Genomic DNA, 13159 nt, shown 5'->3' on the forward strand with positions numbered 1-13159 from the left:
CCAGGCACTGTCCCTGAGTTATAAAGAAGCATTGAAAATATTTAACATCCACTAATTCATCTGCACATTCAACTAAAATTTTTGGATAAATATTATGAGATTCAGGAGGAGCTTAACTTTATTCAAATGAAACAAAATCCTCAAGCTGTATGACAGCCTGTGACTTGTTAGGCCTATGACTGGAAAAAAGTTATTAAGAACAGTTGCAATATCTTTATTTCTTTGAATTAAATTGCCATGTTCATCCACCAGTGGCGTAATTTGACCATTACAAACTTTCCCATAATTAGCATAAGCAAAATAACTCTTAGGATTTCTGTCAATGATATCTGCTAGCCTTTGCTCCAATTCTCTTTTCTGAATCCGTATCAAATACTTAAAACTATGCCTTGCCTTACAATACCGGAACCTACCTGCACACTGACCAGTTTTTTCAAACAGTCGAAAGATGACTTGCTTATAATTTAAGAGCTTCTTTAACCTCCCTAGAGAAATACATGGGCCAAATTTTAGTATTAACATCTTTTTTCTGAAAGGAACATAATCCCTAATCGTTTTTGCTAGTTTTTCCTTAGATTCTGTCTACTGCAGATCTGCATTACTATTTTAAAATCCTGAGAAAAATATCTCTTTCAAGCTCTGCCTAAGTGCAAGAAAATCAGTACTTCTGAAATTGGGTACAAACCTAAAATTTTCATCTTTGTACACATCAAATTTTATCCAGAACCTATTACTGTTGAGGTCACTATCTCCAATATAATCCCCTACACACAACCCCTGAACAGAACCTCCCATATCACAGAAAACTAGATCCAAATCACATCCTGCTGAGTTCCGTGAGTTACAACATGATCTAAGAAACAGTCACCGCAATTAATTTCAAAAATTTATCTTCTCTGCCATCACTGGGGTAAAATATATTCCAATCTATCCCCGTATAATTAAAATCCCTCATTAAGATAATAGATCCCTTATTGGACATGTTGCTAATAATACAATACATACATTTGTTCATCTTGTTCCTTGGTTTAAACTAGGTGGCCAATAAATGTTTCCCCAAGAGCAATATTTTGCCCTTATTGCTCATTAACTCCAGCCAAACCATTAATATTATTAGGTTTGTCCTTAATGACCAATTCATTGCAAATGAAAGTGTCTCTAACAAAAAATAAAACTCCACCACCTCTTTTATATACTCTTATCTTGTCTAAACAAATAATACCCAGCAATACATAAAAAACCTGCATCATATTTGGTAACCCATGTCTCCGTAATTCTCATCTATAATAATGCTTCTCAATTCTCCCATCGTGTGCCTAGTACGTCTAGCATTGGTATAGGAAACTTTAAGCTTGCATAAATAGCTTTTGTTTAACACACTGAAATTTCTTAAATCACAATTGTTATAATTACTTCTCTTATTGCTCCCCTATTTCTATTTCTAGTAATACTCGAATGATTACATCCTTTTGAAACTTGATGCTTGAACCATGCCCCCCATTCAAACTTTTTTGATTTGTTAATTTTACAATAAACTTGTAATATTTCCTCCTCTTTTTGTGTCTCTTAATTTCTCTACAATTAATTTAAAGAAATTTTTTCCTGCTTTAGCTTCATTGGCATTTTCCTTCCAGCTTGCTAATTCTTTCACCATTTCCTTTCCACCCTATTAGAGTTATTCTTGCTTAATCGTATAATTCAGGGAAAAGTTTCCGTTTGTGACTTCGCTCCTACTGGTCCTCCAATTGCATTCTTACTAGTTGATTGTTTAAACCTCTATTTTCCCTTCCGAAACTATTTATTGTTTTACATGGTGACTTTTGTGCAATGTCTCTATATCCATAGGATAACTTTATTTTGTATTGAAGAAAGAATTCTTTATAAACCGAAAACATGTGTACATTTTCTTTGCAAATTTGTGTTTTGTAATGCTGTTCTAGAAATTTTTAATCATAAGAAGTGTTTCAAAAGATCAATTTCATTTCCTCTTAAAATTTTGTCAGCTTGCTAGAATTTAACAGAAGAAGTAAACTTAAAATTTGAAATCGCATTGAAACAGAATATGTTATTAGATCTTACTTCTCATGCAAACATACCAATCAAGTCAGTCAGGGTAACCTTGAGCCACAATTTCTCCATTTTTAACTGCCCCACATTTTCTAATAGTATTATTGAATACATTATATTGGCATATAACTCAAGAAAAACCCTTAAAGAATTATATAGTTACCCAAAATTAAGAAATAATTATAACCATCAACCTAGTTTAAAGTTATTCTGCCACTCAGTTTAACCTAGAATCACATGAGAAATGTGATGAAAAACAATTATTTCAAAAAAAGTTGTGCAACTTTTAACATGAAAATAAAATTTCTAAATGTTAAAAAAACTCCTGATTTGAAATTTTTTTACATTACAAGATTTCTCTAATACTGTAAAACGGTACAACTTTGTGTCAAGGGGGCAACAATGGGTCACTGTTGCCATGGCGATGATTTTGCTTTCTAAGGGCCACTTTTTCAAACTTACGAGATCCAAACAAAATCACCAGGTAGTGCAACCATTTAGGTAGATAAAGACTCTTTATCAGAGATTTCCATTGTTTTTGTATACCTTAGTCAATCTTAGTGCGTGATTCGATTCACTAGTGGAAGAACCAAAAGTCTCCTTTGGGCAGACCACTTATACTGTTTTCCAAGATCTGGTAGGTTCAGATTTGCTTCACTAGTTTGTCAGTTATGAATTAAATGGCTTGTTGACTTAAAATGTTTTATAGTTTTCACAAGCTCTCAACATTTATCAAAAATGGGAATGTTGGGGTACAACAATGGGTCACCTATTTTTCATGGATTTTAGTGGTTTGGAGCTTCATTTTATTCTCTGTTAGGATGCTTTTGTCATATTTTGTGTTATTTATTGTAAATAATGGCAATAAAAGACAGAAGAAAGTTTGGGGGTCGCCCTATCACTCGTTCTCATAGGAGTTTTTGAAGAAGGTGCTGACTGAAATCCGGACCAAATACAAACTGAGATAATTTTTTAAAATTATTTATTTTGATAACATTTGAAATAAGAAATGTGATTTTGCATTTCAGTCTTCAAAAAAAAATTTTTTTTTTTCTATTTCGTTTAAAATTTGTCAGACCTACATATTTTCCGAGACCTAAGTATAGGTACCTAGCCTTTAGTTGATACCTATGTTTACCATGTTGAACTTTATTAATCACTCGAGATGACAAGTGATGATTAAGTCTTAAAAATTTGAAAATAAAAGGTAAATCATCGACAAAAATTTTTTTTTTTAAATACAGTTTGAAGCATAGGACAATGTGTAGTCTCAGACAACAATAGGCCAGATCAAGTTTTCAATGTGTTTTCTAGGGTTAAAATGAGGTGACCCATAGTTGTACCAGATAGGGGTACAACTATGGGCGACGGGAGAAAAATTCCCCTTCCTCTTCTTTCCAACTTAGATTTTTTTTAAACATTTCATTCGAAAGATGAGATGTATAGCTACCATTGCTAATGTTCTCAAATTTCTAAATCAAAGATGTATACGGAATTTTAATTGGAAACATCGAAAAGTGACTCATAGTTGGACCATTTTACGGTACTGTATAGAATACTATATAGTAGGGAATGAGAGATTTCAACAGCTTCAAATCAGCATCTAAGAGTAGCTTCTAATAAGTCCATAATTACTGGATTATACCAATAGCTGTGCAAAGTGTTGCCAACTTATTTTGCAAAATGAAAGTAGAAAACATATTATTACCTAGTTAGCAGAATACAGCATTGGACTTTCTATTTCCTTTTGAAGTAAAATATATTTTAAAATTAGAAATGAGGCAAAGTTAAACCACACGGTTCAAAATTACCCTAAATGACTGTATGCAGTTTAATTATTTTCATTTCCATTTAATTTCTCACTTTCATTAAAAAATACTTTTGTTATAACAATATCACCAGTAGATAAGGTTTGAGAAGCTGCAGCGCAAGTTTGTACACTCATTAGTTTGGGGTGTTTTGGAGACATTGGGTGGTACTTTTTATGGCAGTCACAAGTACAAGTATTCATTCCACCACAGCTACTACCTCCCGGGGATAAACTACTGAAATGATCAATACTACCATTAATGAGTTCTGGGGAAGTACCACGATAATTTGATAACGAATGGGTTGGAGAGGTATAAGATGTGAATGGGTCTGAAAATGAACTATAATTTGACTCACTGATGTCATATTCACCTTTACTACTTAAATGATCATCATAATCACCATTTCCATCCACACTGCTGTCTTCAGAGAAATTATCATCTTCAGGATTTCCAGATCCAGAGTGAATAGACCCAGAGTCATTACTAGTTCCTCTGCTACGTAATCGCTCAAGCTTTTTGGCTACTTTGGGTGTGCCTTCAATTTTGGCTCGATCTTGAGGACTTAAGTCAAGATACCTAGAAAGTAAAAATATCAAAGAATCAAAGTAAGAATTCCTTAGAAATGAAATGGAAAAAATCAAAAGTTATTTACACTTATTATTAACCCTTTAAGTCATAGTGGCTTCATTTGAGTCCATCTAGCGCTTTTTTTTTAATTTTTAGTTAACCGACACAGTGGTTTCAAACGTTAAATCACCAAAAGTGAGATAATATGATGTACTTGTTGCTTGCATGACTTAACAATCACTTAAAAATATTTTGGATAGATGAAATCCGGTTAACATGAACTGATTATCATGTACCCATGAAGTTATATGGTACGTAATATATACAGTAAAAACCCTCTAATGCGGACACTAATGGGACAAATTTTTTTGTCCGTTAGGAAGGGTTTTACTGAGTATATATATATATATATATATATATATATATATATATATATATATATATATATATATATATATATATGTGTGTGTGTGTGTGTGGTTTCGCTACGGGGGGGGGGGCGGTCCGCATCACGTGTCAATCATCTAGGGGGTGACACCCAAAGTGGAATGGCAAGTCTTCAAAAAATATGAAGTTAAAATGCATTTTTAAGACTACAAATTTGAAAATTTTCCGAGGGTTCTTCTCCTTTCCACCCCACATCATGCAGTGAATATTATACAGAGCATTAGGTCCATATTTTCACTACAACTGTGCTTGAGATCCGTTTGATAATTAAAGGGCTATCAATTTCATACACCATCTTACTTTTTTGACCTATCGACGGTCTACACACACACAAGCGTCTAGGGCAAGTTATACAAAAATCATTCATAAATTTATTTGTCTTCTGTACACTAGCTCTCTTAAAATTTTGCTGTTACATAATATATGTACACACACACACACACACACACACACACACACATATATATATATATATATATATATATATATATATATATATATATAACACATATACACTGTTACATAATATATCTGCACACACACATGTACTTACCTGCCAACCTCCGAGAAAAAAATCCGGAAGATTTTTTTATTTTTATCCACAAGATTTTAACTCAAAATAAAATCAAACAGGACCCCTATCCTTTTTACATTTAACAATATATTAGTTATGAATTTCATATCAATTGAACTTACTTTCGTTTAGTAAATATTACTTTTATTGCTTTCTTTAAAAGTTTGGAAATAACATTTGGTACTCATTTTAAAAAAAGAACAAAGCAAAAACAGCTCAAACTGAGAGAGCGAGAAGATAATCGGCGCCGAAATTGTGCCCCTAGTTGCCAGGCGCGACGCTTGCTTTGATTGGATCCCGATGAAGTCATGCGCTGTATCACTCCGTGACGTCATAATCTTGCCTCACTTCTTCTCGTGCCATTCTCCTACGGCAATCTTTCCTTGGCTACTTGGCCTAAAACGCGGTGCCGCATTCCACAAAAGAATCGTTAGCGCCAAAATTGGCGAGATACTATTTTTTTCCTACAAAACGTGAAAAATCCGGAAGATTTTGCTCATAACCGGAAAAACGGAAAAGGACATAAAAATCCGTAAAACTTCCGGGAAATCCGGAAGGCTTGGCAGGTATGCATGTATATGTATCATTCTTCAAAAAGTAACTTTTCTGTCACACACCTTTTACAGTAAAAACTTTAAGGAACAATTCATTTAACAATGTTTTTTAATTTCATCAAAAATATATCTATTTAAACATGCCAACAATTTTTTTGATAATAATTTTTATTTAAATATAATTTTGGTTCACAGCATGTGAATTCTCACCTCCGTGGCATGTCACACCAGATGTGATTTTATGTTGCTTAAAAACTTGCTTAATTATAGTATATTCTTATTTATTTACTATTCCTTTCACAATTGAATCAATTATTTCAGAAAGGGCATAAGTCCAACTAATGCAACTTTTCAGGAATTAATAAAAAATGATTATTTCATTCAGAAATGAACAAAATTCTACGAAAATTTTTACCACTAATCTAGCCACAAGTAGGATCATTACCTCACCTTAAATTACATTTTATTTTGTCGCTGAAATTAATTAAATTTTTTTTTTTCAATTCAGAGTTATGCCCTTTCTGCAATAAATATCCTGAAAGACTAGTTTTTACAGTGATGAAAATGAAACTCAAGTGAAACAGATTTGTTTCAAACTGATTTATGGTAATAAAAAATAATATAACAAAGTGACAAAAACAATTAATGAAGTCCGGAATCATAAATTCATTATCTTAAGAAAATACATCTTGTATTTTCTGCTTTCTCTCATCTTGTTTTAGTGAAATAATAAAGTCTGGTGTAAAAAAATTAAAACAAATACAGAAAACTAACAAACTGAGAAAAAAGGCAAAAATTTTACATATATAAGTATAAATTATATTCATATTCATAAAATGCATCCTTCATAGAAATCTTTTTTCTATATTTCCCTTGCCAAATTTCGTGTACCAAGTTCGATGCACATATTAGTATGACTATGTTCAAAACTGCACTGAATAATCATCTTGATATCTGTTATTTCTTTCAACAATATGAAAATTTTCCCTTTATACTCAATATTGGCAAAGGTAGTTCGGTCAACAAGCATTACTTTGCAATATTCTCTTGAAAACAGTCTATAAAATAACTAGCCTGAAACCATTCCTTTGATGTTCGATCGAATATTTAAGCATCGTAAATGTTGATAATTGAAAACTTCTGTCGACCAGTAGAATCTTTTTCCAAAATATCAATTTGGGAGATAAGTCCTCTTAAAAAATCCTGGACACCTGTTTAAGCAGTTACAGATTTCATTGTTTTCAACAAATTTGTAATGCTGATAATGATGTAATTCAGGCCTGGCTCTTGGGGCAGGCGACCTAGGTAGTCGCCCAGGGTGGCAGATTTTAGGGGTGGCAAGTTTTGAAATTGAAATTTTTTTAAGAGTAAGAATATCTGTTTCAGCTCCATAAGATTCAATGCTAACAAAAAATATTATTAATAATAATAATAACTTAGAGTGTGTACCAGTGCTTGGATGTGCAAAACACTGTTGGTAATTAAACTAAAAATTCAATTTACTTTTAGAGGCAGAATTGCGCAATTTAAAAATCATTTGAAAATATTAATATTTGTTTCAGCGCCAGAAGATGCGCTACTGTAATGTTTGTCCCAGCGCTTAGGTATGCAAAACCCAGTTTGGACTTCAACTAGAAACTCCCTTTAATAGTCAACTCTTTACTATTTTTTTAATTTATTAAAATATCATTACTTTATATTAATTTTATTATTATTCAATGGGCAGAGGGCAGCACTTGTCAATATTGCCAAGGGTAGCCGAACTACTAGAGCTGGCCCTGATGTAATTTCAGGATTTCACATGGTTATGACCTGTCATATATGTTGAGCATTCGCTTTACTGTCCCAAGATCCCGATCGCAAAGGACAAACGAATGTCCTCTCAGAGGAAAGTCATCAGTAATCTTGTTAAATTTCATCAGTGTTATTTCTAGAAAAAGTCTCCTGTAGTGTTGTTTGTATTTTGACCAGCGTACATCTCACTGAAATCATAGTTTTTTTGCAGTTTTTAGAGGGGTGTTAATGGAACCCCTGAGAAATTAGCGAATTTCATTCGGATTCCATGATTTTGAATCTCTCCCCACCTAACAACCCGAACTGATGAACCTACCATAGTTAGATCAAAGGAAATTATTTGTTTTTTCTTCATTACGAAAAAAAATCTAATTTTTCTATGCTCTTGCCATTGCGTCTTTACTATTTCTTCCTTCGCGTTTGGTGCAGAAAGGGCATAAGTCCGAGACTTGCGTCCATTCTGCACTGAACAAAAAAAATGATCCCTAAATAAAGTGCTTTGTTGTACAAAAATTGACTTCCCTGCTACAGTAATTGATGTCTCTACATCCAAGCATGGGAAAACCACAGCGAACTCAATTTTGAAAAGAAATGTGATCGATTCCCTTTCTGCAATAATCGATTCAAGTGTCTCAAATACTAATTGGTTGAGTATATTTAATTGTTTAATATTGTGTTTTAGTTTGTTTTAGTAGGATAAGGAATCATGTCACACAATAAATTCTTGCTTCCGTTACTTAAACACAAAATGCCATTTCTCATTTACACCTGGCAGTAATGACATCATATTTTATTTTTCCATGATACTAGAGAGCTCCCTTGTTTATTTTCAGCCATAAAGAAGTGAGATTTTTGTTGAAAAACAAGAAGATAGATTTTGTTTTAAAAACTAAGAGTGTCATTGTGAATTCTCACCTCCTTGGACTTGAATTTCAGGGAGGTAAATTAATGTAAAAAAAAAGAAGTGAACATGTTTTCATATGCTTAACATGTGCAGATTGCAGCAATGAAGAAAAAAAATATTTCCCTGAAAAATGTATCCTATATTAATGGAAAATTCCTCATCTCCGTGAATCTCACCTCCGTGACAGACCTTATCAAAGTCATTATTTCTGAGGAGAACATAAATGATGGAGGGGAAATACATCAATTTTAGGCATTCAACTAAAATTATCAATTGTCAGTATATTCTGAAATTTACTAAATACTATTTTTTAACACACATTTGAAGAAAAAGGATAACTACTAACTAAGCCGTGCTTTAATTAAGAGAGCTTAATATTAGATTCCCACTAATCATTAAAATAGCTCATTGTTTGCACAATCAACAAAATTGCTACTTTAATATTAAATTGGCCTCAGTTGTTAAACATTAAAAGATTTTTTCTTTTTTTTTTTAATTTCCGTGAACAAGGCATTTTTCCTTTTTCTTATTTATGAGTAAAATAATTGGAACTTAGCTGGGCCACTGTTTATGGTTACTTCTAGTGGGTAACACTTTGTTGTAAGGATGAAAAAAAAAAAGGGTTTTGAAATTGAAAAATATTTGCTTTCAAAACTTACATTTTCTGGAGACCCAATATATATATATATATATATATATATATATATATATATATATATATATATATATATATATATATATATATATATATATATATATATATATACAGTCGACGCTCATTATAACGACCACACATTATAAAGACCATCCCAATATAACGACCAGTGGTAAAAGCCCCAACTTTATCCCTATGAATCCTATGTTAATTTGGTTTCGTTGTAACGACCGTTCTGTATTGTCTAATCCAATACAGCGACCGAATTCAGCGGTCGCTATTTCCGATGCTTTTTTCAATTAAACAAAAGTATAACTTGAAATGACCTTGGTTATTGTTTACGGATAGCTGCATGAAATCTTCAATGTAAAATCCAATTTTGATTGGGGGGGGGGACTATCACTCACCGCAGCACAGAAAAAAAATGAGAGGAAAAAAGAGATTTCCGGATTCCAAAGAAAAAGAACTTAACAGATGTATTGGTATAGTTTGGTGTTTGAATCAAATGGTTTTTAAGAGTTTGCTTCTGCACTCCACGGAGGTGAAGATTACAAAAGGATATCCTTGCAGCTTTGCATCTCTTTAATGGAATGCATGGAATGAATCCTCAGAAAAGACCATCAAGAATTTTTTCCATCATGCTGATTTTAAAAAGCAAAAGTAAAAAGCGATTGGTGAGGCAATCCAAGATGATAAGCCATAAAAAATTTCTAAGAAAATGAAATTGGATGAATCTTTAAACTTTGACGATTATGCTAAAACAAATTATGATTTAGAATGTGTCGAACATCTGTCAGAAGGTAAACTACCTCTCGATATTATGCACAAAAACAAATTGATGTATATCATGATCAGATGATGATGATGAAATTGAGACCAAAGTTCTTAATATGAAAAATGTTTCGAGTTCTAGAGGTGTTCAAAATGTTTCTTTGAAAAGCAAGAAAAACACTAATTATCATCTATAACTGAAACAGAAAATTATGTTTTGCAAAATAACATGTGCTAAAAAGGCAAACATGTTTCTGATTTTATCTTCAGAAAGTAAATGATTTATTTGTTCAGTGTGTAATATTTTTTCCCCTATATTTTCTGCTTCAAAATCTGTTTAATATTTTGCACACATGATTTTTCTAAAAACTCCTATGGTAAAAATAATTTGGGTATTTCACGGAACAGCGGGACATGAATGACGTATGTGTATTTTCTTTTTAATTCCACCCCTTCTAACGACAACTCGTCATAAAGACCTTTTTCTTTGGGATGGAGATGGTCGTTATATCGAGCATCGACTGTGTGTATATATATATATATATATATATATATATATATATATATATATAAAGCAATAATGATAATGAGTTTAAGGGAGTTCACTTTCTGCCTGGAAAAGCACAAAAGGTAATCTTCAACATTTACAAATAACTTAAGAATGATTTGCTATTTTTCACAGCATTTAAAGCAGTGGACCAGTCACATATTTCATACATTCAATCAAAAATACGAACCTTCAGAGTCAAAGGGAAGATTACCAAAAACATAAGAAATGGCATAAAGAAAGTTACAAGGTGACAAATCCCATTGATTCTCAGGAACGGTCATTTGACAAAATGAGAACATGGAAGGGATTCTTGTAACCAGTCTACAATGTGTTAACATTAGATAAGAAATATATCCCAAGGTACATTAAGCACTTTATTATAATTTTTTTTCTTACTCAATTTTTCAAAGATTAAAAATTTTTATTTAAAACAACTTTTTTTTAATTTAAAACTTTGGAAATGCTCAGGCTAAACACTGAAGAATTTATGTTACTTTGATGCGGTACATTATTCATAAAACACAAATCAAACTGGCAATAAAAACAAATGATGAGATTTGCAAATTACAACTCAGTTTAATGATTTTGTTTTGCATTTTTATTTATGTACTCTAAAAATACTGCTCTGCTTACTTTTTACATGTTTTTGACACAAGAATTAACATCTACTTAAACTTCGTCTTTTTTTCAAGTCAACATAAATTAATTATACTGTCTGACTGATTAAAAAAAAAGCAAGGGATTTTTTCCTCTCATGGCTCACGATTCAAGCGTCAGTAAGAATGGTTTTCTCCATAAACTAACACAGTGAACATTTAGCTTCTAAAAAAGTCTGAATTTTCAGGATTTTTAGTTCTTTGGGTCAAATCTAAGTCAACATAGCAAAAAGTATTTAAAAGGTAGCTTTAAATATCAAATCACACTTATTTATGATTAAAAAAAAAAAAACGGAAAGAGAAAACAACTATCCTTACCTAAGTAGTCTTATTTCACGGTTACTCAAAACAACTTGCTTTGTATGAGATGAATTGAGTTTCTGTTTCAAATCTAGAACTTCCATGTCAATTTTTCTTTGTTTCTTAGAATTCTTTATTTCTTCAGGACGAACATAATTCATTATTTGTTCATAGCACAACTCATTAAGCATTGAATAAGATTCCGGTCTTAATAAGCTACAATAAATGATAAAAGCAATAGTTAATTTTAATGAAATATAAACATAATTTGAGCAGCTTTGATGAAAATTAAGGAGGAAAAAAAAAGAGGCATTTAAAAATTAAAAAAAAAAAATTAAATGCTAAAACACATATTCAAATTTCAAGAAAAGTTTAGTATTGACACTGTTAAACAAAAATCAACTTTTTTTTCCTTAAATATAAAGCTAATATTTTGGTTCAATACTCTCATGGATAAATAAAAATGATATTAAAAATGTTTACTTAGTTCTCATTTTGTTTCAAATGTAGGGTATGATTACATGAATTATTACCATATTAATTCCGGAAATTGTACAGTAAAACTTAAAATTTACGGCAGTGTATTGGTATACATTTTACACACCAAAACACAGACTATTACCCAAATACACACCAAAACACTATAAGAGCATTAAATCCAGTACATTAGTACCTGTTTATACAATTATATTTTTATGCAAGTAACATGTTTGTTAGGTAACCCATTACTGTGAGGTACTGGTGCTAAAAAAAACTTTAGTCTAAATTCAAATCATAGATTCAGCGCAAGATAAGCAATCTTTATAACTTGAATATAACTTTCCATGTTAATGAGCACTTTTCACAGGAAGCAAATGAATCGCTTACACAGAGCTTGCGCTCAAGTTTGAAGCGGTTCGAGATCCAATTGTAACTAATTAATAATTAGACTTGCTTATCTTTAAAAGTGCTTGCAGTGCTCTCTATCGGAATTATGAGTGGGAAGGAGTATAGAGCTAAGGTTTCTCTACAACTGGTCTTGATGCAGAACTGATGTTAAGATGCTGAACACATGACACTGTTTCGAGAATTAATTCTTTTTGCAGTTAGAGTCGTACAAAAACCGGAATCCTCTAAATGTGTGTGATTTCTAGATTCCCTTCAAATTATTAGAATTTGGAGGGAAGTTTTCCCATGATCCATACTCGAAATCATATAGAACAGTTTAAACAACATAAAGGTGGCACCCATAATTTATTTTGCTCACTAATTTTACATCTAAAACAATGTTCATAGGCAATTTTTACAAGTGAAGTCATTTTTCTGCTGTGAGTAGTGCTGATGCTTACAAATTTGCCTGTAAAACAAATATTTTAAAAGCCTTTTTTTTTTCAGCTTATTAAATGCTATACAAACCAAATATTTATTACAAATCAACATTCAAATTCATTTAGTGTTTTTTTTAAATTACACCAGCCAACGTCCTCTTGGACATAAGGCGCCTTGCAGTCCAATTCAACAATGATGTAG

The 13159-nt window shown here is 31.8% G+C and overlaps 1 protein-coding gene across 1 annotated transcript in view; it reads right to left on the minus strand.

Moving 5' to 3' along the window:
- Positions 1 to 3292: 3292 nt before the first annotated feature.
- LOC129231485 (egalitarian protein homolog) overlaps positions 3293 to 13159 on the minus strand; it is a 78192-nt gene continuing 68325 nt past the window's right edge. Inside the window, exons 4-5 of the mRNA XM_054865814.1 lie at positions 11669 to 11866; positions 3293 to 4454 (exon numbers count right to left, since the gene is read on the minus strand). Coding sequence (XP_054721789.1) covers positions 3899 to 4454; positions 11669 to 11866 — 754 coding nt within the window. The 3' untranslated portion in view covers positions 3293 to 3898. The remainder of the gene's footprint in view (positions 4455 to 11668; positions 11867 to 13159) is intronic.

The sequence above is a fragment of the Uloborus diversus genome, chromosome 10 (assembly GCF_026930045.1).
Source record: "Uloborus diversus isolate 005 chromosome 10, Udiv.v.3.1, whole genome shotgun sequence".
Taxonomy (NCBI): Eukaryota; Metazoa; Arthropoda; class Arachnida; order Araneae; family Uloboridae; genus Uloborus; species Uloborus diversus.